At 41.9% G+C, this 26,548-nt stretch overlaps 2 protein-coding genes across 7 annotated transcripts in view; one reads left to right on the forward strand and one right to left on the reverse strand.

Moving 5' to 3' along the window:
* The window catches only part of DIP2C (disco interacting protein 2 homolog C), a 331,587-nt gene extending 322,411 nt beyond the window's left edge, over window positions 1-9,176 (forward strand). The window contains exons 37-38 of the mRNA XM_067291920.1: window positions 1,593-1,716; window positions 5,975-9,176. Coding sequence (XP_067148021.1) covers window positions 1,593-1,716; window positions 5,975-6,227 — 377 coding nt within the window. The 3' untranslated portion in view covers window positions 6,228-9,176. The remainder of the gene's footprint in view (window positions 1-1,592; window positions 1,717-5,974) is intronic.
* An 8,524-nt stretch (window positions 9,177-17,700) lies between these two features.
* Window positions 17,701-26,548, reverse strand: part of ZMYND11 (zinc finger MYND-type containing 11) — a 108,300-nt gene continuing 99,452 nt past the window's right edge. For all 6 annotated transcript variants that reach the window (XM_013952574.2, XM_013952573.2, XM_067291922.1 and 3 more), the window contains 3 exons: window positions 26,050-26,322; window positions 24,747-24,932; window positions 17,701-20,078 (listed from right to left, as the gene is read on the reverse strand). In XM_013952574.2, the coding sequence (XP_013808028.1) occupies window positions 19,956-20,078; window positions 24,747-24,932; window positions 26,050-26,322 (582 nt within the window). In that variant the 3' untranslated portion in view covers window positions 17,701-19,955. The remainder of the gene's footprint in view (window positions 20,079-24,746; window positions 24,933-26,049; window positions 26,323-26,548) is intronic.

Genomic DNA, 26,548 nt, shown 5'->3' on the forward strand with positions numbered 1-26,548 from the left:
TTCTCTCTTTCTTGCTGTCAGATCTGCAGTAATACATTCATATGTATGCAAAAAGCCTTGTTGTGAATCTAAGCCCTGTCCTTCCTGTGAAGACCACCTTCTTGGATAATTCCTGTCTTATAAAGTTATTAATAGAAGCTGTCCATTTCTTGAATTCCTCTGTCATTAAAACTGCAGGGGAAGGTTGCCAACATCTTATACAAGCAGTAGTCTGCAAAAGAAGCTACAGAGTATTTGGTTTTCAGTCAGGGACCTACAGGACCCCGCTTTTTGTTTTTATGACATTTCTTATCTTGTGTATACATGTAAGCAAACAAGTGCTGCCGGGCACACAACGTCAGTGAAAGTCTCTGCTTGGGAAAATGTTCACACGAACACACTTGGGAAAACTTCACTGTTATTTTTGCAGAACACAGTGTCATGAGCAGAGGCTGGCATAGGTGGTAGCCAAGGTTGTTGGCAAAGTGTTGTTTCCAGTGATGCTGCAGCCGCTTACAGGAGTGATCCCAGAGCCACTGTGTCAGTGCAATTAGAATAGAAGCTACTCAGCCACAGAGTGAATTCATCAAATCTGAAAGCATTTTAGTAATTGCTCTGGATTACAACTGCTGTCTATGTCCTTTTGTTAACATCTTCCTGAAGAGATTTAATTTCAGTTGTGTAGGCTTTTCTCATTCCATAATGATACCCCAGCCTTGGGAAAATACAGGATTCTTTGAGGATATCAAAACTTTAGTGTCCAGATGGCTTAAATCTTCCCCTGGCAAAGAGCTGCTAAGCCTCTGTTGTCTTCCCATTTTTAGCTTCCTGTTGAGAAAATTCTCTGTCCTGTATTACTGGTTGAGGTAGTCTTGCCGTTGCATTGCTACCATGCAACTATCTGAATTAATGTAAACTGCCAGTTATCTGCTCTTACGTCTATTAGTGAATATTATTTCCTTCATGGATGACATAAAGTAGTTTATTATTGGCCTAGTATCTTTTTAAAAGTCTCCTTTCAGCCTCATTTATTTCTTAAGTCAATAAGAATTCATACTCTAAGAGAATTATTCTTCCATGCTTGCCATTTGTCTTAATGAGCATTTTGACATCTAGTACAGCGTACTTATTTCTAGTTTATAGATAAACACCTTTGTGGCCTTAAGCATCAGTGTTGAAATTCTCAAAGCTACTACAAGAGCATATTTTGAAGTATTAGGGTCAAGTCTATCCTTTCTCCTTGAACACAAAAAGAGAGAAACAAGGGAGTCTGTTGGCTACTTAGGGAGCCTTAAAAAGAGGAGAGGAGTTTGTTCAGCATCCGCTCTTGAGGGAGACAGGAATTTGTCTGACTCTCTTTGGATAAATACATCTGTCTTTCTCTTCTTCAAATCAGAGCAGTGTTCTGTGTTCCTGTCTTCTGCTTTCTGCTGTGCATTGCGTTGCATTGCAGTAATGCAGAATGTTCATTCGTTTGGAAATCACTTTGGGGTTTCAGAAGTTCAAGGATAATTTATAAATGTTATATTTACTTTATTTATTTATTCGTGTGAACATTTTTGTAATTTCATATACTGGCGAATAAAATCATTATTTTTTTGCCTTACAACTAGAACGCCATGATGCACTTTATGTTGTGGGTGCATTAGATGAAGCCATGGAGTTACGAGGGATGAGATATCATCCGATCGATATTGAGACCTCCGTAATTAGAGCACACAAGAGCATCACAGAATGGTAAGGATTATATAACAGTGCAGCTCTTGTATAATGCTGAAGTATCTATAATGTCTGGGGGTTTGCTTGGGTGTTGCAATTGATCCAGGAAATGGTCTGTCAGGATATTCATAGAATTTATAACTTAGCTGTAAATACGTCTTTAGGTTGAAACTTCTCACACCCAGATTTAATCAGGAAGGACTGTTTTCTGTTAAGATCATTCTGTATGTTTCTTTTTTTGTGTTTTTAAGTATGCATGAAGGATTAAGGTTTTAATTAGACAGAGCCAAGCAGCTCCCAGGTAAGTCAGTAGTTACTCCTTGGAGTTTTAGACTTATGTTCTAATCAGAACAAACAAACTGGCATAAGCGCAAGCTTTAAGAGCCTTATTAGAAAGAGCAAGCAAGCAAACATTAAAAATAAATGAACACACTAATAAACTTTATTAGTGAACACACTGTTACTTTCAAATTGGTTATTAATAAATCAAGAAGTGATCAAGGTCACAATGGAAACTGAATCAGTAAACCAATAGGTTAATAACGGTGTTGTCTTAATCAATGTATCACATCATCAAATGCACACAGCAAGTAATCATTTCTTGAAGCTGACAAAGGAACAAATTGCTTTTCATTATTCTTGCATCAGAAGACTGAATCAGTTAGTTGTTTTGTTTTGATCTAACCCCAGCTCAGCTCCTTTCCCTTCAGCCAAAAAATACACTGTCTCAACAGTCAGAGCAATTTAGCTAGTATGAGATGTGACCTCCATTTTTCTTTTCAGTCCTGGCTAAGGTGCAACCTGGAGCAGTAAACTTAACAATGAAGCACAGAGACCATACTGGTTTCTTTAGTCAAAACTCCTTGCTTTTTTCTTAAATATCTATTACAATTAAGGCCTTTAATTGCTTGGCTGACTGTAACTGAGGTTCTGTCTGGTTGCAGCCTCCATAGAGCATCAGCATAGCTGGTAAGGTCTCATCTCTGCCAAGCCAGGCATTAGACAGGGTGGAGGATACTCAAGTCCTCATGTAGACCAGTACAAACACTCTAAGGATACTGTGAAATTCTCCTTTAAAACCTGTCAGATCAATATCAGCAGTGGATGAAGTCTTCAGATCAAGCTATTTAGAGACAACTCTTATAAGACAGCCACAGATTTTAAGGTGAAACATGTAGCAGGACTGCAGACAAGGAAATTCATAAATTCCTGTGTTCAGCAGTACCTGTTTGTCACAGATTTATATGTCCTCAGAGTGTGGGCTCATGAGCAGTAAGTAGCTATATCACACTACAGAAATGGTCATCACTGGTTTCAGTGGCCAAAAATTATGTTTCTTTTCTCAAGAAAGACTACCGAGTGCTTATTGGGGATCTTTCCATCCTTCCCTTCCCTTATCATGGAAATCCTGAGTGGGATAGTGACAACTACAAAGGGTTGGGGTAAGCTGGGGTAAGAGAAGGGCCATTGGATTTCCACAAGGAGGTAAATATACATGCAGATACCTCTCAGTGCCTTAACCCTGCCCGGTATTTGGATGATAATGTACAGGCACATATGCGGAGAGAGGTTTCAGAAAACGTTATGTCATACTATTACTACCTCTTGCCCAAAGACATAGCCAAAATTGAAGGTCTTTAGGGTTGTTATCACCAGTAAGAGAAATTGCTGATGAATGTTCTCTGAGACATTCTCGGAGATGTTTCTCTGATGTGGTCCTTGCAGAAAATGGACACGCACTAGTGCAGACCAACAGCATCTGTTTTGCTCACAGTTCCCAACCTCTTCCTAACCAGTGATCTGCCTAATGGTCCTCTTCAGCCACCATCGTTGAGTTTTTATTCACAGTGCTTGTCTTGACTGTCCTTGATTTTTCTCACTTAATTTCTGTTTCAACTTCTTCTAGGTCTTCCACTTGTCTTTGGCAAACACCCCGTGAATAATAGCCAGTAAAACCTCTCTTTTCATATATACCATGTACATGCCTTTATTTGGGATGGTGGCATAAGTCTCTGTTTTTGTTGGAGGCCACTGTTGTTTCAGTTATGAAGATCCATTAGGGATTTAACTGCATTGATATCTGTTGCAAGCAAAAAGTACCGGGTACATCCAGTCGATAGATTCTAAAAATAGCCTCAACTTCAAAGAAACACGTGTTCATTTTGAGACATATAACTCAGTTAAGGGAAACAGTGACTTGTTGACTGGATATATGATCCTGCTGTGCAACTTCTGTTCTTGAGCAGAATGACCTAAGGGTCATTTAAAATTATTCTTTTCTCTTGGCAATTTTTAGCTGCATAAAATCGGCAGCCCTCTAACTCTGGACCCCTTGTGTCTTAACATGTAACAACCAAAAGAATGGGACACAGTTCATTTCTGTTGCAATGTCTAACTAGGCCATGCATTTTCAAAAGTGTTTTTAATAATGCAATATACCTTTAGAAATAATGTATGTGTATGTAACTGAATTAATGCACAGTGTTGGCTCATTTAAACTTCAAACCCTTGAAAGAAGAACAGAACACAGCTTCTTTGAACTTGGAAGGAAGCGGTTTTCTCTTGCACGTAATGACAAAATAGGTAAAGCTACACAAAACATTTGGAGGAGAAAAACATTATGGCCCTATTTCTCTGGAGGTGTTTCAGCAACTTCCTTGCTATTCTTGAAGTATTGAGTGGAATGGAAGCAACAGCAGGGGCCATTCCCAGCTCAGTGCATTGGCTGTGCTGCATCTTTTGAGCGTGACTCTGATTTTTGAGAAAGTGCAGCCCTCCTGAGTCCCTATTTTTTTTCTCACGGCTACAAGGGTAATATATTCATAACAGATACATGCTGGCCAATACAACTTCGTCTCAACTGGTGGGAACACAGAAGGCAGTCTTTGCTTGTACTTACAGTGGTCACCAGTGGGTTATAACCATGATTAGTGAAATGATTTTTAAATAAAATAGAGACCCTCTTAGGAGTGTCAGTAATTATAGAAATTGATAGCAGCTTCATGCAGATTTAAGGGATCAGTCTTTTGGACTCAGACACACCAACTCCTCCTAACCCATATTTTAGAGACCTGCTCCTCAATCTTGCCATTAATTTCTTTCCCAGGTAACAAGCTAACAGTAGTTTAAAGCATGGGTTCAAGTGCTAACTAATATTTTAATAAAACTTCCCAGGCTTTTTTGTTAAAATATGTGTAATATTAATTTAGATGTTTGCACAGCAATCTATCAAAATTCTAGGACCTCGCTGGACACAGTCACCTGTGCAGGCAGATACTTCATTTTGTTAATATTCAGCATCAATCAAAACTTACTAGACCTTCTGCAAAAACATAATTACAAATTAAAATTAGTTTCAAAGCAGTACCAAGTCAAAAGGAGGCTGCACAGCCTTCCTTTGACTACCCATTAATTTTCCAAATCAATAGTCACAAAAGAATTTAGTCAAACAATACTTCAGTGGGATCTGAAAATGAAATAAAATTTTAAAAAAAACAAGTACTTTTCTTCTTAAATCTACTCTTTCAAGCATCAACATAAAATGTATTTTTATAGCTAACTTCTCAGCAAAGGTGTGATACCAAAGCGCAGGGATTTTCAAAGTTATCTTAGTAGACCAAAACAATGCACTTTTGCCTCAGTCAAGCATTGACCTTAGGGTAAGTAGCTCTTTTCTGAAGTTAACTTATATATGTAATATACTCAAACTTTCAGATGCTTCTTATGCTCAAGCCAGTTCTGGAAAATCCTCCCCTGATTTTACAAGGCAAAGAAGGATAGAGTACAGCCTTGACGTCCGAGTTGTGTGTGTAGAATATTATTACTTATGTGATGGCGTAGAGTAGAGCAAGAAATAACAGTGGTCCGTCTGTCTTACACACCCACAAGGACTGCTCCTTGTGGCTCCTGAGTCCTGCTGACCTCCTGTGGGACTTCTGAGGCTTTGGAGACATTTGAGAAGTGGGGTGGAGGAAGGAGGAAAGGAGGGGAAAAATGCACCAGACTTTCTTTCCTTCCAATCTCCCATATGTGGAAGGACAACTTCTTCAATATTTGGCTTTAGAATGGAACCAGACTGTTTCTTACTGGTTCCTTACATGACAGGCAATGATTAGACTCAAGTTTCTGTAAAGATTAGTCAAATGTTTAATACTGCAGCACTATTAAAGTGCGGGCTAATGGGGCTGGGTTTTTGCCACAGCAGTTGAAAGAAACAGTATGCAATGTGGACTGAAACCAGTAAAGAGAATTAATACTACTTTTTCTTTCATTCCAGTGCGGTGTTTACCTGGACAAATTTATTGGTCGTTGTAGTTGAGCTGGATGGATCAGAGCAAGAAGCCTTGGACCTGGTTCCTTTGGTCACCAATGTGGTCCTTGAGGAACATTATCTGATTGTAGGGGTGGTAGTGGTTGTGGACATTGGTGTAATTCCTATCAACTCCCGTGGAGAGAAACAACGTATGCACCTACGAGATGGATTTTTGGCAGACCAGCTAGATCCCATCTATGTGGCCTACAACATGTAGTCTTGTACCTTAAAGCTTCCATGGACTTTACTATAGATGTATAAAATTTTTTGGTGTCCACTAAAAAAACGTGCAGATAAGATGCTGACACTCATCAGAATGGAACTGTTTCTATTATGACTTTTCAAAGCAGTCACGATTGGCAGGAAATAAAATGTGAAATGTTTTATTTTACCACTAAATTTTAGAACAGAAGGACTATGGGGTAAGGCCCTTCAGTTTGTTGGAAAAGCCCATTTTAAATCTTTTTTTTTTTTTTTTTTTTGCTTATTGGACATTACTGCTTTCTGAGTAAATGTGGCTTTGTATTTTACGTTAAGTAAGCTGAAGTAGATTTTTTTTTTATTCTGCCCTCCAAATGGATTCTTTTTAAACAATTTGCATACTAATACAAAGACTTGTTTTGTTCATTTGTTTTAATATGTCATAAAAAGCTGATGAATGCAGATCCGTTACTAATTTAAGCCATTTTAGATTCCCACCTGTTAGGAAACTACGTAGTGGTACGAGGAGAATACCCAAAGTAGCACCTTCCAATTAGAACTCTAGCAGCTTTCTGTCGGAGATGCTGAAAGCACAAAGGCCAAAGAGCCTTTGCGGTTGGCATTAGAATGGAAGAAATTTATAAATAAGGTGTATTTCGGCAATGAACTTGCAAATATCTTTGTACTAAACTAAAAAGATAAAATAAGTTAACTACTTCTTCTGTAATTATGTACAAAACGTTTAATTTATTTTGATCTCTTTAGAAGTATAAAAGAGAAAAAGCATTCAAGAATATTAAACTCTTGAAATGTTTGCTAATATAAAAACAAAGTGTTGTATTATCTTGAGTGGATAGTATCACATCAAATATATATATATGAAATATAAATTCACTAATGACAAAAGATTTTAAAGTTTAAAATGCAGTACTTGTCACTTGCATGGTGTCTCCCACTGTAGATAATCAAATGTTACTCACAAATTTTTTGAAAAAGCAATCCTGGATTGCTAAGTATCCCTGTCTAAAAGAATCCTCTAGATACCAGCAAGTGGAATTATTGCTGCCTTTAAGGCAGTGAATGAATTTAAAACTAAAAAATGCACTACAATAATTTTTTTTTTCTTTGCCATGGAGGCAACAATAAATATTCGTGCTGGCATGTGCATACACTTGTTAGACTTAGAAAAGGCAGGTTGAGGAATAGCACTGTTGTCTAGCTGCAGAACTTTGTTGCACAATTTTTTCATTGTTTTAGTTGGTGTTTTTATTGCTATAAGGAAAAGTTTTGGGGTTATTTGCACAGAGTTATCAATTTGCCTCTCAGCTAGATCACATAGCTTGGTGGCTAATGCATCCAGTTTACATTTACAGAAAACGATTGTTTCGATGGTCTTTAATTTATTCCTTAACAGAGAGGAGCGTGCAGTCACTACAACTGATTTGGCACAAATCGTGCATCTGCTAACTAGTCCCTAAACCAATTAAAAAAGCAGAGGAACTGAACCGCCTGTTTTAAAGAACGGAGTCCCGTGGTCGCCCATCTGAGGCCATCCATGGGAGAAGAGTAGGAAAACATGCATCACAGCTGCCTTCATTTTATTACCTTTGGATAAAAGAGAGGTTTGATTTCCCAGTTCTGTTGTCTTCCCTGCAGCCCTTTTCTTTTAACCTTTCCGGTTCCTTCATGTGGTTGCAACCGAATTGACCTATTTGTGAGCAAGAGTGGGATTTACCAGCTGCGGTCCAAGAATGCTTTTCTTAGTGTCCAGAATACGTTCATGTGCTGGCTCTCATTACGGGATATGCATGACTAAGATCGTTGCAGGGCAAATGTAATCATGTTCTTAACACGTCCAAGGGACATATTTTGTCTGTACAACAAGTGGACCCCTGCTAATGATAGTTTTGTTTGGCTTCTGAGTCTCAATGCTGGTTGTTTAAAATCTTTTTAAGAGGTAGGGACATTTTAGTCTGCATGTACAGTACAGAGCATCTTACCACATCAGCCTTGTTTTATTTCAGACCATCCTTTCCGACTCCACTGTCCTGTGAATATCCCTATTCATGCTTTGAAGACCAACCCTATAGTTTGTCAGATTCATTTTCTGCTCCCTATAAAGAATAAAATCTGTCCTTAATGGCAAGTTGTTGTAAGGTTTCAGACAAGATGTTGATTGATTACAAACATAATTGCAGTGTGTGAACTAACTTGTGAAGTCCCGCTATCGCTGATCTCAGTACTGCGAAACAAATTCAGCTGTCATTTAAGGCATCACTTTAACCTTCACGAAGTCAACTTTGCATTTGTAGAGAAAAAAAGACCTGCAATGCAGTTGTGAAACGCAGTTAATAACAGCTCTCTTCTGCAACCTGTCATCTGTGGTTGTTAAATTCTGAGTTAAGAGAAATAATAAACTGAGTTTCTGGTTTTGTTGTGCAAGCAAAAGGAAGGAAACATTTAAGCACCATCAGACTGAGCAATAAAGAAGGATTGTTCTGTATTAGAAATTGTACTGTAGATAAACCATTCATGAGAATGTATAAAATGTTTGTCTTGTGACCTTGTGCTTTTGAAGTCAGACAAAACCATGTAATCAACTCGATGCACATGCACAAAAAAGAGGGTACACAATGAACATTTAAACACAAAACTAATCAAACAGGAGCAGATTCCTCATGGTGCTTGTTTATTATATATATTTAATCCTGCTTGACACTTTACCCAAGGGAAGACTGTCCCTTTTATCAGTTGAATGTTAGCAGCGTTATTTCATAGAGTGTGGTGACTGGTTAGAGAAATTCATGTAACTCAGCCAATCACAGTTTCAAACAAAAATTTTTATGTGCAAAGGACAGCAACCTTCTTGTATGTTAAACCACCAGTACGCTTTGTACATCTGTGATAACGCCTGTTTTATATTCAAATGAACAAATAAAAGCTTTTATTTTTGTTGCTCTGAAAATATCAGTTTCTTAATTAGTCATCTAAAAATGAGCTTCCTAGAGCTGCATAAGCTCTGTGGAGGAACACTGATAGCTATACTGTAATTTTATTTTGTTTACCTCTCTTGTTGCATAATTTATTAGTACAAATCATGATACTTTTAACAATGTTTAAATACTGGTGTGGGCATTTATTGCTGAAAGACTTTCATATGGCAACAAATGTTTTTTGTGAAATGTTTTTTTAATTCTTTTTAATATATTCAAATATACTGTTCACATTTTTGCTGAAAGTGTAAAGATTATTGTAAGCTTGGTAACATTTTGTGAGAAGCAATAACAAGCATTAGTACTGTAAAACTCCTCAAATTTGTCACATCACTTTTGTTGCAAGCTATTGCTACTGGCATATTTCTAATCAAACCCTTAAGTTATTGATCGGAGTGTTAACATTTCTGCTGGAGCTTTCTGCCAGTGTAAAAAGATGGTTAACTGGTTTGTCACAAATACAGGGCTAGAACCTCTGTATAAATTCAGACGCTTTGGGTGGCCAGACAAAAACACTAGGAAACGTGATCTACCTATTTCCATCAGCCCTTTGCAAAAATAACATGATTTCTAGCGCTCCTCTGGTTCGCAGCCAGTAGCAGCTGCTACAGAAGACAGGACTGGAGCTAGCTCCAATTTTTGAGCTGTGATTTCAGCGGATGAAATTCTGAGTCTCCCCTTTCTTTGGTAGCCCAGCTGAAAAGTTCAGAGAGTAAAATGCAGTTTTCGGTGGCTGAGACTTCACGTAGCTCAACAGAAGACCTTGAGATTGCAAGCGTGAGCGTGGCCACCGGCTCCCCGCTGGCTTCACGCGGGAGCCGCTCGAGCAGCAGCGTGGCAAGGGAGGCGGGCAGGGCTGCCGCTGCCCTCGCCGCGCTGCGCCCGCCGCCTGCCGGCTCGAAGGACCTGCGTGTCAAGGGCAGAGAGTGGGGCAGGAAACCGCAAGAAGGAGAGGGAAGGTTGGGGCTCGAGGAGGAGGACGGCAGGACAGCAGATGGTTCCTGAGCATTTTTATGTATCATGTTATGCAAAAGCAGGGGTTTGATGGTTTTATGACTATTATTTTTAAAAGGTAAAAATTCTTCAAGTTGCATTTTAAAAATCGTTTTGACAAATGGTGGCTCTCGTGCTTTCGAGCTGCTGAGGACCTCAACAAAAATTTTGTGGTAGATGTGTGTGCAGGAGTGTGGTAGATGTGTGTGCAGGAGTGTCAGTGTGCATACAAGGCAACAGAGGTGTGAGAACAACTTCGTACAGAACAAGAACACTGTAGTTTTTTCATTATCAGGTTGATACTAACAAGAGGATAATATGTAGCTGATGATACATACTGGGAAAAAAGCCTTATTAAAGACCTTGCAGCTTCCTCCCATGCTGCCTTTCCGTGCTGAGCCTGTTACCGCACGCGCAGCCTGTGACTTTGGGGCTGCAAAGCGAAAGCCCCACTGAGGGCAACTGCATGTGCTGCTGAGCTCCATTGGGCGAACATGTTTTTCAACACAAAAATCTGCTTTATTCACCTTTGTCATCCACAGGGCAGGGGAGGGGACGCACACAGTCACACAGTAAAGCCTCACCCATCACCTCAAACGACATCACAGAAGAGCTGGGTTTGGAGGACCTCTAACTTTCTCCAGCACAGCTCCTTGCGCTCAGCCCACGTGGTGGCAGACCTGTCCCTGCGCCCGTGGGCTGAGCCGCCCCAGGCCCTCCCGCGGCTCCGCGGTGAGGCTGCACCCCGCTCCCCAGGCAAGAGCCAACCTGCTGCTGGATTTCTTTGGTAAAAAAAGAACTTTTTTATTTTATATTGGCTTAAATTTGAAGAGAAAAAACGTAACCAAATTCTATACTCTGAAAATACAAATGCATCATTTCATTTGGGGATAAAATTAAACATTTTCTTTCAACCTGAGCCAACCTTTGTTTTCCAGAGTGCTTCATTTGGCAGCCCACCTTCCCAAAAGCTCCTGTTCACCTTGCTCAATTTCGATAACCAGGCTTTTCCTCCGGGGCTTTTCTGGTCTCTTTTGAGCAGTGCCACCTTAATGCCGTTCCAAAAATCCTCTCGCAGGAATTGCCTCATTTGTACTGTGCTTCACTGAGGATAACGTCTTTTAAACAGCAGCTCTCTCATTCTTCTATCAGTCCATTTCTATGCATTTTTTAGCACTCATCGTGATGTTGGGAAGTGCATGGCATTTTAGATCAACCAGACATTCCCTAAGGGGATCATAATGCATCACACTAGTCAAAGCTGGTAACGGGAACACCCTTACACTTCCTTTCTGGTCTACATGGAGAAGAGTTCTTCAAAGCCAAAGCCCTATTGTATTCAGGGGAAAAAAAAAAAAAAACAAGTCTTTGCCTCAGGGATCCCACAACACAAATAAAAAAAGAAAAGAAAAAAAAAACAAAATTGCAAAATATTATGAAACTATTACCAGTTAATGGGCTAATCCGAAAGGCATGAAGTTGATCTTGTTTTAATTTCATGCTTTGGTGGCTTGACAGTGATAGGCTTCATGCAAGGAAGTGTCCTGTGGAGGGATTTGAATGAGGAGACGAAGCAGATGGAAGCACAATGAAAGAGAAGGGTTTCCAAATGCAAGTGGCAGCATGTGGGAAAGGTTGAGAGATGCCCGGGAGAGGGAATGAGAGAAGACTTGTGCAGATGGAGTCAAATGGCTGCTTTGTTTTTAATGTTCTGGTTTAGAAACTGACCCTGCATTACTGTAGAGGAAGCCAGCAGAAGAAACCATAAAAGATGGACAGTTTTAGGAGTAGCGTTTGGTGTAGAAGAGAGAACAAAAGGAGGTAAAGCCAGGAAAGAGAAGATTGTACCTGTGGCGGTAAGGCCTAAGACTTTGAAAATTTCTAACTATGTGGACTCAGGTGCCTAAAATCAGGCACCTACCTATTGGTTTGCTCACCTGAATGAGCACGCTGCAAAACAAGGAGTCCCAGGGGCTGGGGAACGTAGCCCTGGTGTCCCCCCATGTTCAGTCTGCAGGCTTGGATGAACTGCTACGCGCCGAGTTCAGCCAAGGGGCTTTGCAGTAAGACCAAGAGAAGGAAATACATGGAGTTAGTTAGGAAGGCTGAGGAGGTGCAAGAAACAGACTTCAGTCCAGGCAGGACAGGAGGCAGCTGAGGAAGGCAGCTGCGTGCAGGATGAGGAGAGCGGTGTCTCCACTAGGCCAGCTCGGGAGCAGAGCATGGCACGACTAGCATTTGCAGAGCAGAGGGAGACAAGACTTGGAGCCAGCAACTGCCCTAGGGAAGTGAGGGGCTGAGGAGATGTAAGGAATTAAACTTTCCATTGCAGACACTTGTTCATTAACATTTCTAGGATGCCTCGCAAACATTTGGCTTTGGCTACGGGAGACTTTTCCTGAAGTGCAGCAGAGGGATTTTTTTTTATTTTTTTTTTGCCATCACCTTCTCCCCCCGTTGCACGCAGCCGTGTGACGCAGCGAGGCCCCGGGTCGGGAGCATTGGCCCGCGCGCACGGTCTCATGGCCCAGGGCCTGCTGCAGGCGGCCCCGCGGCCAGCGCAGGCGCAGCCCCTGCGCTGAGCACTGAACACGTCCGCAGCGTTCTCCCCCTCCCTCTGATGAGAGCAACTTGGTTAGTGAAGAAAAAGGAAAAAACAAACCACATGTGATTGTCGCTGTAATTATTTTTTCACTCAAAGGCTGAAAGTATTTTTTTTCCTCTCACAGCAAAGGCTTTTAACAGAACAGGAGGCTTTTAGCTGCTATTTCAAACCATAATAAAGCGACTATTAGAGATGATATTACTTAATTTTGAAAACTTTCTAATGAACAACAGAGTTTTTTTAAATGAAAACTTTTGTAAAAACACTTCCATTTTCAGTGGTCACATACATGGTGTGTGCCTTGCTGTGAAGACAGTGCCACTGCATTTTTGCCATGCATGCATGCAAGATACTTGTGCTTTCGTTTCAGCTTACTTACAGACTGAGGGAGTCATTTAGGCTGCTGGCACAATAAAGCCAACACACCCATGGGAGAGAGAGAGGCAAAGTCACGCTGCAACACAACAGTCCAAGTGAGATGTGATAAAGCATAAGTGATGGAGAAAGCCACTGGATATTCAGATTGCAATCGGTCTTGTCAGCAGCTAGACAAATAGATTTTGCCTAAAATTAAAGCAATTTACTCAGTTCTGGTCTGGAGTTGCTGAGCCACAGAAAGAATAAGAATTAGAGGCCACGCTGAGAGCACGTGTGCATTGGAGCTCTGCACTTCAGGAAGTCCGACCCTTAAAAAAAACAAACTAAACCCACATTTGACTTAAATTTTGAATACGGATTGACTCTATATCAAATGGAGAATGTTTTCGTCAGAGTCCACAAGAGAGACATGAGCTATATGGCTTACTCGCCATGCCCATATGGTTTCCACCACACCGTACACAAGTGGTGCGGAGCACCTCCGGAGGCCTTTTCCCTGCCCTTTGCGAGTGCTTTTTCAGAGCAGGATGCCTCTGTGCACACAGCTCTTGCAGAACCAGGTTGCCCAAATGGTGCATTACAGGTTGCTAAGAAAAATAGAGGATAAGAAAAGTAGAGGATAAAAGAATGTCAAAGCTATTAAAAAAAAAAAAAAATCCCGGTGTTACTCTTTTGGATCCATTTCTGCAGTCCCCTAGTGCAGGCACATGAAGAGAGCTTGCAGAGTTGGCCCATGGGAAAGGCATGCAGGAATGGCCTGAGTGGTATCTAGCCACAGTGCCAGGCACCGGCACACAGCCCGAACGACCGCACCGGTGCTGGAAAATGGCTTTGTTAAAAAGATTTGTGGTGCTGATGTGCAGACAGACCTCACCAGCATGTCTAATTGCCACCCTACCGCAACTTCTGGGCAGGAAGCAAATCAAAGTGACCCTCTTCCTCCTCCTTCTCTTCCTCTTCAAGGGCTGACACATTGCTTTGAATCCCAGCCATAGCTGCTGCCATTTACTGAAAAATCCTCTGTGCTTCAGCAGTTCGCCAGCTTTGGGTACTCAATCAATCAACAAGCTAGAAGACCTGAAGGCAAGTACAGAAATGTCACAACCATTCAACCATTTCTGCTCTGAGGAGCTGAGCACTAAACTACAGGAATGATTTTCTGGATCAAAATTCAGCTCCCCCCCCCCCCCCCAAACACATGCTGTGGGACGGGGGACCCTGAACACTGCTTTGCTGCACCAAACAGTTATTGCAGCAGTCGGCAGGGACAGAGATGCATTTTCTGCGTGTGGAAGTCCTGACCAGTTATTAAAATCAAGGATCAGTGGTAGGTCCTGAACAGGCCAGTACTGGAAAAACTTGCAAAGGGATTACATTTCCAAAGCTCATTTGTATGGAAAAATTGTCCCCCGGGAACCTTCTGCTACAAACAAGGCTTTGGGCCCCGTGGGTTTGGGGCTGTGGGAAGCTCCTGATGGGGTGGTGGGGCAAGGTCTCCGACGGGGCCGCAATGGCTCTTCTCACGCTCCCTTCGCCGCTGTGAGCTCGCCCCACACTTCCAGAGCACTTATGGCTTTGCTTAATGATTTCCGAGGTGATTCTGAGCCCAAAGAGGATGAAAAGGCATTTGCTTTGAGGCCTTTGCAGGGATGGCTGTGTGTGTGCGTGAGCACGCCTGCGAGCTCATGGTGCCCCCTTACACTGGCGGTGCAGTGAAAAAACCGAGGGTTTCTGGCTGCAGTGGTCTGCTGCAAGGCTGCGGCGCATGCAAGGACGACAGCTGTGCTCTGAGTTTGCATTTTGCCTAAGGACCTTCAGTCAAAGCCGCCGAGCAGCATTTCGGGGAAAGGGGAGTGGTAGCATTGATTATTTTAGCAGCACAGGCAAGTGTTATTTCTCGGTCAGTCGCAAGGGCTGCCGGCTCAGCAGAAACGCCGCGGCCCAGCGGCAGCGAGGCTCAGCAGCAAGGGCAGGCGCCTTGCAGGAGCACACGTGTCGCAGGCCACCTTGCACGAGGGGTTGGGGGAGACGCTCAAAGCGGCTCGTGGCTTTAAAGCCTCAGCTCCCAACTGCTCTTTCCCGCAGCAATGGTGCTTATCACCATCAGCACCGTTGGTGGTGTTCAAGAGGAGGCGCTTGCACTCTTCACAGCCTGAAGTGCCTCAGAAGCGTGTTAACAAGGATGAGGCTCAGAAGTGGAAAAGGAGGGGCTGAGAAGAGGAAAACAACCCTCTGTGTGTGTGTGAGCCTGTCCTCCTTGTGGTGACCTCCCTGCCGAGAGCTGCCCAGGGCCTCCCACCGCAGCCGCGCTGCCCCCAGCTCCCGCTGCAGCTCCCACGGGCCACGAAAGTCAGACCCGCTGTTACCCAAACACACCAGAGTGTATATACAAATACAGTGCATATATATGTAAATGTAGCATGTCTTAGCTTTAGGGGTGTTTTTCCTGCACCCTGGCTGTGCTCTCGTGCCGGCGGCCGCGGGGCGCGAGGCCGGGTTCCCGCTCCGCTTCGGAGGGCAGCTTGGCACGAGCCCGCGCTAGCGCTGGCTTCGAAGCGCTGCAGGAGGCACCGCGGGCAGCGGCGAGAGAGGGGCCGGCAGAGGCGGCCGGCGGCTGCGGGACGGATCCGGTGCTGCCGGCTGCTGGCTCTGCCGCACGAGTCAGCTGCACCGACAGCCGCGTGGGCTGAGGCTGCGTCAGCTGCACAGGCCTGGTTTGGAGCTAAAAAGATACTTTTCCTATTAACAAAATAGTTCTTTACCTGAATTGCCACCTTGGCCGAAAGAGCGCGCCCCGGCTGCAGAAGGCCTTTCCCAAACACCAGTAAAGCTTTTGCATATAAACAGCTTCACAGCAGCTTCTCTATACAGAATTCAAGTTTATTTTTTAGGAACCTCTCTGGGGCAAATCCTGTTTTTGCTGAAGCTTTAGACCAGCTTAATTTTCACTTCCAGGGAGCAAACAGTATCTGGCTGGTGGTTTCATAAACATGCCCATCTCTTGCCCTTGTAAAACGGCCTGCCCTCCCCCTCTTCGAGTCCTTGGAGGTGCTTCTGCGCTATCTCCAACTATTCGCCCCCTTTTTGTGAAAACTATCTGCAAAGCAGATCCTGCTTTTAATTTCGGCCCGCTGGTGGCTGTTGCCACTCCTCAAGCGGTGCTGCCGTGCTTTGCCAGCGGCTCCGAGGAACGCCGGGGCTTTGCTGCTCCTGCAGGCAGGCTCAGCCCGAGAGCACCGCAGAGTCAACTGCAAGCTAATTTTCTTTGGATTCTCTTCATTTTTCTAATTTTCTATTTTTGAACACTTAGCAGCCCAGCATTTCTTTTTTAAGGCACATTACTCATAGTCTAAAATACTTCTACTCCTTTTGACTTCTGGAAATAGGTTTCAATAGTATAAAACATGATAGTTTTTCTCAACGTTTTGGAAGGGCCAAGATAGCTTCACACACCCACCCACACACCCCCCACCACCCACACCCCTCCACACCTTTTTACATTAGCTTTAAACATCTTGTATTTGAAACAGCAGAAACAGACTTTTCTCACAAATGGTGGCACCTTTCCACTTGCAATTGAATTTCCTCGAGGTGAAAGCATGAGGACGGGGACTTTCCGGTTTTGATATGTGCCCCACAGTGTGATTTATGAAAGCATTTGGACAGCATGTGTACAGGCTGCATATGTGTGCTCACTCAGTGAGACTAAAATTGGCCGGGTAGCCCCTAACTACCGGTAACAAATCCCAAACATATTTCACGCATTCAGCCATCTACGATGTGGAAAAGCAAAGCAGCCCTGAGCCGGGCAGCTCACTCCACCTAAAGGAAGCAGGAGGCAGAAACCGCTGCTCCTCCCTGTTTAAAATCTACTAATAGCAAGAGTAAATAAATGCAAAAAGGAAAAACAGCAATAAGCGGTGAAATCGTGCCCCTTCAGGCTGATGGTGTGGGGAGCACCAAGTGTCGGGGCCCGTGCTGGGGAGCCAGCAGACAGGCAGCGCAATCCCTGCCCAGTCCGGCGCTTCTCCTGGGCGGGAGCTTGCAGATTTGGGGCCGTGCAGGGACAAACGCCCCGTTTTCTGCGCAGGGGGCGGTCGCCGGTACGGGCGCAGCAGCCCGCACGCCCACCCGGACCCGGCGCGGCACCCAGCCCGCGCCGCTTTGAGCAGTCGTGCCCCTCCGTCTGCCCTCCCGCGCGAGCCAGCGTTCGTTCGGGTTTGCTCGGTCTGCGCGTGGCTCGTCTTGGCTCACGTGGCAGGAGACGATCCGCCATCAGCAGCCCGAGAAGCCTCGCTTACCAAGAAGTCTCTCTTCTATCGGTTTACCTGGGGAACCTGGCAAGCCGTAGGTCCTGTACACTACTATTAAAAACAAAAATACGCGAGGGAATTTTTCTGAGGCACACTTTTTCTTTTTAAAGCTCTCTCTCGGTGAGGAAAAGTAAAAATAACAGCGTAAGGCATGCCTATGGATGGATCGTAGGACACCTGGCCAGAAATAACAGGGACGCTTTCAGCGAGTTTTTTTTAAATACATTTATTAACCAATGTTAACACATTAAATGACTCTATATATTGCTAGTCAGAGCAGCTTACAAAATGCCAGAATGCATCATAAACTGGACAGCCACAATGAATAATTACAATGTGCATAGTGGCTAAGCTCAACACTTTAATATAGCTTTATGATTTGCAGAAAAATTAATTTTAAATCATGATTCCTAAAACAATCAATTGTAATTTTACCTAAAACTTATACAAAACCAGGCCACAATCTTTTTTTTTTGTTTTGTTTTTTTCTTTAAAACACACAGTTTTCACGCTGTAGTAACTTGGAAATGTGCAACCGTGTCAACAGAGACAAAAAAGCCAAAGTAACACGAATCTTACTTTCATGCAGCTATCAGTTAAATATTACATATTCTGGAATGATTTTACACCAAAAATATTTCCACAATAACTTGCTTTCATAGGGGTGGATCGAAGTTTTTGGAAGTTGTAAAGTAATTGAACAAGATAGATTGATTTTTAGTTGTGAAGTGTTTTACAGTCACAACACAGAGGCGACAAAAGTTAATTACACATTTATCAGGCAATAATGTAGCTGTGGTAATACAAGTTACCATCTACCTACTATTGTTTCCAAATCAACTTACCACTTAATTTCTGCAACGTATTGGGCATTATTTGGCAGTATCTAGTCAATTAACTTATATCACCACTGTAAGTAAAAAAGATCAGGATTTCAATGGCAGTTCACAGAAGTCTTAGTTATATTTTAATCTTTACAATGACCCTGACAAATCCTAGAGAAAACTTTTTTTAAAGGCTTTCCTCCTGATTCTTCAGCTTCCATCGTTCCATCATGTAATTGCTTTCAATAAATATCAAAGATCTAAATAAATATTTACAAATTATTCCTCTAACTTCTCAAAAAATAGCTGGATGATTAATGGGCATATGACTCAGTCTAAGACCAATCTTGGAAAGAAACTAAAATGCTGAGAGACTCTTTAAAAGAAAAGCTATTTAAGTAAGCTTTACATCTATTTAAAAAATTGTCTCTGAACATGGATGCAATTCATATATCTATATATAAAACAAACAAAAAAAAAATCATTTTTCAACTATCGATCCATTCCTATTGGTAATGCTTCTTAATCCAGACATTCCGCAAAATACAGACTTTTTACAAATCACGGCATCTTTAATACAAGAAAATTAACATGCATTATTCTTCATTCTGAGTACAGTGATGGAGCTCATTATTAGGCAATGACCCATTACTACAAACATAACGGCTTCTGTGAAACTTAAGTGCTTTTTCTCCTTTTGTTATCAAGTTACAATGGACCAGGTGACACCAGATCATAGGCAGTCAAATGACGTTGGATTGGCGAGGCTGAAGGGGGACGCAATAAAGAAATTTGTATGCCTCATAATTCCATGTATGAATAAAGGTAGGGGTTTTTTTGGCTTTTCTTATTCTTGTTACAAGCACTCATGTTAGGACAAAGATGAAATGTGCAAACTTCAAAATTTAAATATTCATTTTTCTCTAAGATCCAGCTCAGTAAAAGATTACCCCAGTTCCCCTGTGATTTTAAACTACAAGATCAAAGCTAATATTTTGTTATAAAAGTTATATATTGAAAAGAAATAATGAAAATAAAACACAGTTGGGAAATATTTAAGAAAAAATACGCAGGACTAGCACCTGCTGTGTCAACCCTGTTCCCTAAATTCAATCATGTACCCACTGGTATAACCAATAGATAATGCCTTTAAACAGTAAAATTAAGCTGAACAAAACCAGCTCAACAAGGTTAAGAAATAAACGTTACATCAAGGTAGTATGCTTCTTTTTTCTGAAACAGTTCTATAGTTCTTACATTCAGATCTAGTTTTTAAATGTTCCTTTTGCTAAACTTGCATGGTTTTTTATTTTTAGATCCGATGTTTTTAAAGATTAAAATCTCTGTAAAACCTAAAAATGTTTTAAAATTTGCTGAAAATGCAACAAATCCTCTAGTTAAAATTATTTAAAGTAACCTGCTCCCACAGATGTTAAATTCATTTCGCTGACAAAATTTTGGAGGAGCACTAAACAGAAGATTGAAATTACTGTGCAAAATTTCTTTTACGAAAAGTGTTTGAAGGCTGGTGCAAAATGGGAAGCAAATTCTAAACAATTTTGGCTTCTTGGAAACAAAAACCGCTGTGTCTGAGAATAGCAATCATCGGGGTGGCTTGCTAGGGGAGGAACAGCTCTTTCATCTTTTTCTGCGGCAGGTACGTTTGTGTTCGGCATGCCAGTGCTCCTGCTGACACTTGATGGAGCAGTAGGAAGTATTCCAGCAGCAGTGGTACATCGCCTCCTCTTCACAGTTGTAGCACTGGAGGGAATAAACGAGCGGGGATTAGCATCCTTGCAGGATCGTCCCCAACAGACACACAAGGTTTCTCACCCGTGCTCGGGCGCAGCAGCACAGAGGTGCTTCTCGGGCGTTCATGCTCGGGCCATCTAAATGCAGGATGGCATTTTTCACACTAAGTGAAGCAGCGATCTTTAGCACATCTGCAGAATATTTTCATATTTTCCAGAGACTGGATCGTTTCTTTTTAAAAACTCACCTCTCATTTAAGATACCAAAGGGAAGCGGACTCATATTTTCAACCCCACAGTGCAAGAACTGTTTTTTTACTCTACATTTGTATAACAGCATCCTGACCTATGTCCTAAAAGCTGTGATAAATCAACAAGCACTCCTGGAGTGAAAGGTTTTGAGCAGCCTTGAAAATCTGGTCACTTCACCTGGGCTCCTGAGATTTCTTTACAAGCCTGAGCTCTCTGGAGATTGCTAGGGAAGATCTTTTTGGGTTAGGAAAGTCTCAAAGTCACAACAATAACATTACTGGAGAAAACAAGCATTTGTTACCTAGTGTTTTCTTACAGCTAATTAAGGGTAGGGCTGCAAGGAGGCTACCAGCACTGGGGAGAGCTGACCAGTAGACAGCGCTGCAATCTGGTGAAAATGATGTTACACTGGTGGTACTGAGAATTGCAATAAAGTTCCTTTTCCTTCAAGACCTCTGGAAACCAGAGAAGGCTTGACTTGCACAGGCTGCCTAAGTGGGCTCTTATGCCTTGTCATGCCTGCCCACGCAGTGCAAAGCCCCTGAAAGAAGAGATGCTGAACAGCCCAGTTTCTGCAGAAATACCCATTTTTGGGCAGTCCCATGGTAAAGAGAATTTCTGTTCCGGAACATGCTGGAGAATGCTGTAAGAACTACCAGGAAAGTAAATTGGTAGCCTCTGAGGAACTAAAAAAGGAATCAACACACTGGTCAACACTACTGATGGTCAACAAGGAGGTACGGCACCCACATGTGCAATGTACCCTGTCTCCAGATAGTTTTATACCACTTTTAGGAGCACTGCAACAGCAAAAATGCTGTAAAGTAGGATGGCATTGTTGCTAAGGGAGCTGCTTATACCTAGCACCCTTGAAAACCAGAATATAAAGATCTTAGGTTTGTCTTTCTGAGTCTGGTACACTCAAAGTCGGAGAGCACCTTTAGGAATGCAGTCTCCAACACCTACTGCGGGACTGGGGCCAGGCGTAGCACGGTCTGTGCAGGCTCCCATCAAACCACACAATCAGGCAAGATTTACTTTTGATGTCCTGTCCAGTTACAGCATTGCTGATAAAACAGAGAAAACAAACCCAACTGCCTTAAAACAAAACAAAACCACAACAACCCTACCCAATATTGAAAGGCAGATCCAAGAAAGCAACGTTTTACATTAGCTAAGCTGATAACCATTTATTTGTATCAGCAATAAGGGACTGCCCTAGCTGCACGCAAAGGGAACCTTTCCATTTTCTTTTTATAACAGCTCTAGGGAAGTTTATTTGTAACAATGTCTGCAAACAAGTGCCCTCTGGAGAGCTGTATTCCTGGTTTTTCATGTAGCTGGCTGCCCAGGAGCCTGTGGGAACCATTAGGGGCATCTGCTGAAAAGGTGCGTGGAGCAATGTGTCTCAATTAAGTCCAGCAAGGGAGTCGGCCTGGAGACCAGGCTTACATCTGATTGCTTAGAGAGATCAAAAAAAGCTAAGACAGAAGAGGACAACTCTGATCTGTAGATCCTGCTGCTCCTTTTACATATGTTGTCCATAAGCACTGGATGTAAATCTCCACTTACAAAAAGAGCATATAGTTATCTAAACCAGCACCAGCACATGTGGCCAAGAAGGCAAAGTGCCAACTAGCCTCAGGCCTCCACTTCTTTGTATTTTCCTCTTTCTAAACATGTTATCAATAGTTTGGTATTTGTTTCAGACAGCACATATCACGGACAGTGCTTATTCACTTAGAAACAGAACTTGTTGCAAGTTAAATAAATATACACATTAACATTATTGAAAGAGATGATGATTAAAAATGAACTGTGCACCAATTTAAAGAAGGCTTATATGCAAATAAAATAAACAGAAGAGATTTAAAAAGAAACATATCAAGACCAGTACTCTAGTCCGAATTCTGTAGGCCATTAAACTGCAAAATCTCATGACCGTTATCCCTGCCTTTCCATTTCTTTTGTTTGCTACTCATTTGAGGTATCAGTACTAAGTCTAAATTCTCTGAGCTTATAAAAGTGGAATTTTGTTAAGTCAAGGGGACCGTGACCATTTGGAGCAGCGGAGAATGTGGTTCTTTAACTACACGTTAGGCTCCTGAGGGCTGGGAGCATGTCTTCTCCTGTGCCTTAATAGCACCAGCAAAACGATCCCTAGATCCTGACTGGGTTTTTTTGTTTAGGTATATAAATATAACATGAATAATAGCAGCTGTATTCCCAAGCCTAGACATCTGCATTGCAAAAAAAAAAAAGGGAAAAAAAACAGAGGTTGCTGGTTCTAATTAAAAAGCAAAGCCACCAAAACTCATTTAGTATGTGTTAATTACATGAGATTTTAGTAAGGAGGTATCATTATTATAATAGCAGCATACAACAGCAGCATTACACACGGGGGATTGTCATTAGTACCACCAAAGGAAACATCACCAGGGAGTTGTGTAACTGGACTGATTCCAGCCGCCTGAGGCTGAGTGTTGGCAGGTGGATCCACCAGGTTGCCGGTGAAGGTGCTTGTCCTTACGCTCCCTCTCCTGCCACAGGAGAAACCGGCTGCCTGCGGCATGTGCGCATTTATGGTGGCAGATACTTCTGGAGCCACAGAAATATGAAAGTCTGCTGGATGCTCTTTATACCATTTAACTTTCTTGCTCATGCACATGATGATAAGATGCAGTGACGTGGTACCAGGGCACTCTCTGATTAGGCTAACAGAGACCTACTGGAACAAACTAAAGCAAGTCGCAGAAGGGTATCTTTCATAAACCTTCAAAAAACAACTATAGCTAAGGGCACAGACTCATGATCGAGTTATTGCGATTGAATTACTATGTATCAGCCGAATGGTGGCAACAGTTCACATGTGTACTCTTAACTTTTGAGAGAAGAGAGCTAATTTGAGGTAGTTTTATTGTGGGCAAAGACAATTCAGTTTGTCTCAAGTGTCACAGGGAAAAGCACACATGCAGACACCACGGGCTGGTGACTCGTTAAACATGGTAACTTGATCAAGTCTGAGCCTTTAATAACTTCTCTGGTCTGTAAAGGCTGGTACACAAGGAAGTATTCTCTAAGAGACCCAAGCAATCCAGTATCACCACACCATCAGAAAAGTCTCTGCTAGGAACGGAAAAGAAACTCTACAGAAGCTGTGGCATTTGAAGCCTTTGTTTTTTCTCTTTAAAACACCAAGGCATTTCTAACTGTGATAGCAACCTATTGTCTCTCCTTAGTAATTTTTTTTACTCTTCTGCAGAGTAGTTTTGTCTGTAAGAACAAGAATTAATGAAGCTGAACAGCCATTTGCAGTGGAAGGAAAGCCTGTGCTGCTGCAGTGAGCCACAGCTGGCGGTCCACAGGCAGCAGGGACAGCAGGCACTGTGGCTGCCCACCACGGCTCAGATGAGCATGCCATCTTGTGGTAAGGCACCAACACAATTCTCAGCCACATTTGGCAAAATAAAAGCTCAAGGAGATGAGAAGAAAATCTTACACTAAACCTCCTGGATTTTATAGATAGTTTTACAACACAGTGTAATTTCCTGATCAATAACTTATTTTCCTTGTTCTAGGAAATTTAGCTAAGAAATAGCAAAGTTTCCAAGTGTGTAAGGCTCACTGATCCTCAGAGTAACAAAGTTTCCACCCATATTGTATTACAGATTAGCAGCACAGTATTATAGTATTTGCAATGCTTGAGCAGAAGTTGTACAAGCATGTGGGAAAACACACTTCCAGCTTGACAAGAAAATACAAGAGATAAAACACAAAGAAAAAGCAGGCAAAAGTTTGCAGCATGTAACAGAATGGTAAGTTAGGTGTCTTTTCATTTTTTAAAGGACAGACAAACATGCTTTTTGTAGGCATTTTTGCAAATTTGAGCTTAAGGACTGAATAAGGGATGCATAGAGGGGGAAAATATATTTTAGAAAATTATGTCTTATATACGCAGGAATATAAAAGAGATACAGAAAAAAAAAGGAGGAAAAGGCCAAAAGATGTCTATAAGAGCATTATTAGCAGGGGAATCCAAATGGAAGCAGGCAGAGATTGTACCCCCTAAGGACTCGAGATCAAAGGTGTTTGAACATAATGCAAAACCTGTCTGATAGGGAGGACAATTACATGATTATAGCAATGTTTAAAAATAAACATTTTGATGCTAACATCTAGTTGGACTGAAAAAGGTGGTGCTATTAACAGTAAATAGTGATGACGGAAAGTAATCAGAACCTGTAGTAGAGATTTGGGGGTTAAGAAAATCTGAAAGCGATAATATGAAGGAGGAGAAAACCTTAACACCGAGAGACCAGTGAAAGAGGGGCACCGTCAAAAGTGAGGGAGAAATCACCTTCAAGTGGCTTGCGGTCTGCATTATACACTTCCAGTTATTCACTGGTAATAAATTCTGGACACTTACCCACTGCTTCTTCTTGGTCTGGGAAATCAGTTGCTTGTGCTGGCCTGCTAGTTTCTTAATTTCTTCTAAAAACTCTTCTTTGCACTTCTCCTTTACCTGCTTACATTTTCTGTCCATCTCTCCTTGCATGTTGGCCACAGCTTTATTTACAGCCTGCCTTTTCTCCTCTTCCATCTCGGTACGCAGCTGGCATAAAAAAGAAAGAGAGAAAATCAAATCAATGGGCAGCTTTGGAATAACTGCATCTTGTTTAAACTTCTACATACTATTACTGATGTGGATGGAGGTCACACGCTTAGAGATTTCTTCAATTTAGAAAACAAAAAGTTCCCTCCTTTAAAGTTATAACAGAACTTTCATCTGTAAGCATGTTCATCCATCAGAAAATGCATGTTCACAACAAAAATACCATTGTAATTCTATTCTGCAAGGCAATTATAAAAATAGCTACAGAGGTTCCATGTGTATTTTATTAATGATTAGTTCACAAATATAATTATTTATCTTAGACAAAAGATTTTGTCCATTCTAAACCTACAGCTGCATATAAATTTACAGCAAGCGCATGATGGAAAATACAGAGTGGAATGCCCCTGAGTTCTACAAGAGGCACCACTTAAAATTCCTGATGGGGAGGATTCATTTGCCCTAACTCAGACATCTAGAAGTTTGGTGCTTTAATCCTAAAGGATTAACACCTAAACACCCTAGGCTCCTTCCATAGTCCTTCCCTGCAGGAGGAAATTCATCTCTTCTTAAGACAGGTACTTAAGATAGGTTAGATGAATCATCCTCTGCATTGTCCTATTCTCTCCAGCCAAAGGTGACCAGCTCAGGCTTAGATATCTAATTTTTAGACTGCTGTCATTAAATGAGATAATTCAAACAAATTTTAGCCAATCTATTCAACGCTTAGGTGAAAAGACTGACAAAAGAAGAATTATTTATGAATAGCATTTAAACAATGCTGTCATTTACAACCGCACTTGACAATGGACACAAAGGATTTGGAAACAGATAATCATGAATGAGCAAGTAGTTTCACTTTTGCATCACAGATTGATTTCACTGGACTAGAAACAAAAAAAAAGCAAGATTTTTCTGTTTAAACTAAGGTCTATTGGTATAGAAATGGCTTGAAAAGAAATAGTGAAGACTATTTTAATATGGTCTCTTTGGAAAAGCTTTTTTATCCGTTTCCTTAAGTGTAGATATTACAAAAGCAGAAAAGAATGTGACTCCTGCCCCCCCCCCAAAAAAAAAAACCCAAAACTGAGTTTAGGTGGTGTTTGATAAGTGGTACCTTTTCTACTGCCTCTCGCACAACTCTCTCAGTTTCTCTTTTGTGATCAGCTTTCATCCTGTCTTTGAAGTCATTAAAGATTTTGGTGTATTTGTCATGGCACATGTTCTGACACACTCCATCATTACTGGTTTGGGTGCTCCGATGCAGCATTTTTGGAGAAGAGGCACTTAACTTCTTGGTCTGAGTTGAGACTGAAACTTTTTCAATGGGCTGAGGCATTGTGGGAATTTCCTGACTTGAACTTACTGCTTCAGTTTCAGGTTCTGGCTCCTACAAAGAAAGAACAAACTTGCAAATCCAGATATCAAAACAGAACAAGGTAACTCTCAGCTCACCCCAAAGAGAAAATGTAGCTGACTAGTACTGGCACAATGAATGTCAAAGGTATCTGCTGAAGACCTTTCACATTAATGGGACATGGGACCCCTGAGGAAGACCATCATGAAGCTAGGTAGGCTCTCTGGTCAGGTTTTTCTGATTCCATCTAGGAGCTTTC

This window comes from Apteryx mantelli, chromosome 2 (genome assembly GCF_036417845.1).
Source record: "Apteryx mantelli isolate bAptMan1 chromosome 2, bAptMan1.hap1, whole genome shotgun sequence".
NCBI lineage: Eukaryota > Metazoa > Chordata > Aves > Apterygiformes > Apterygidae > Apteryx > Apteryx mantelli.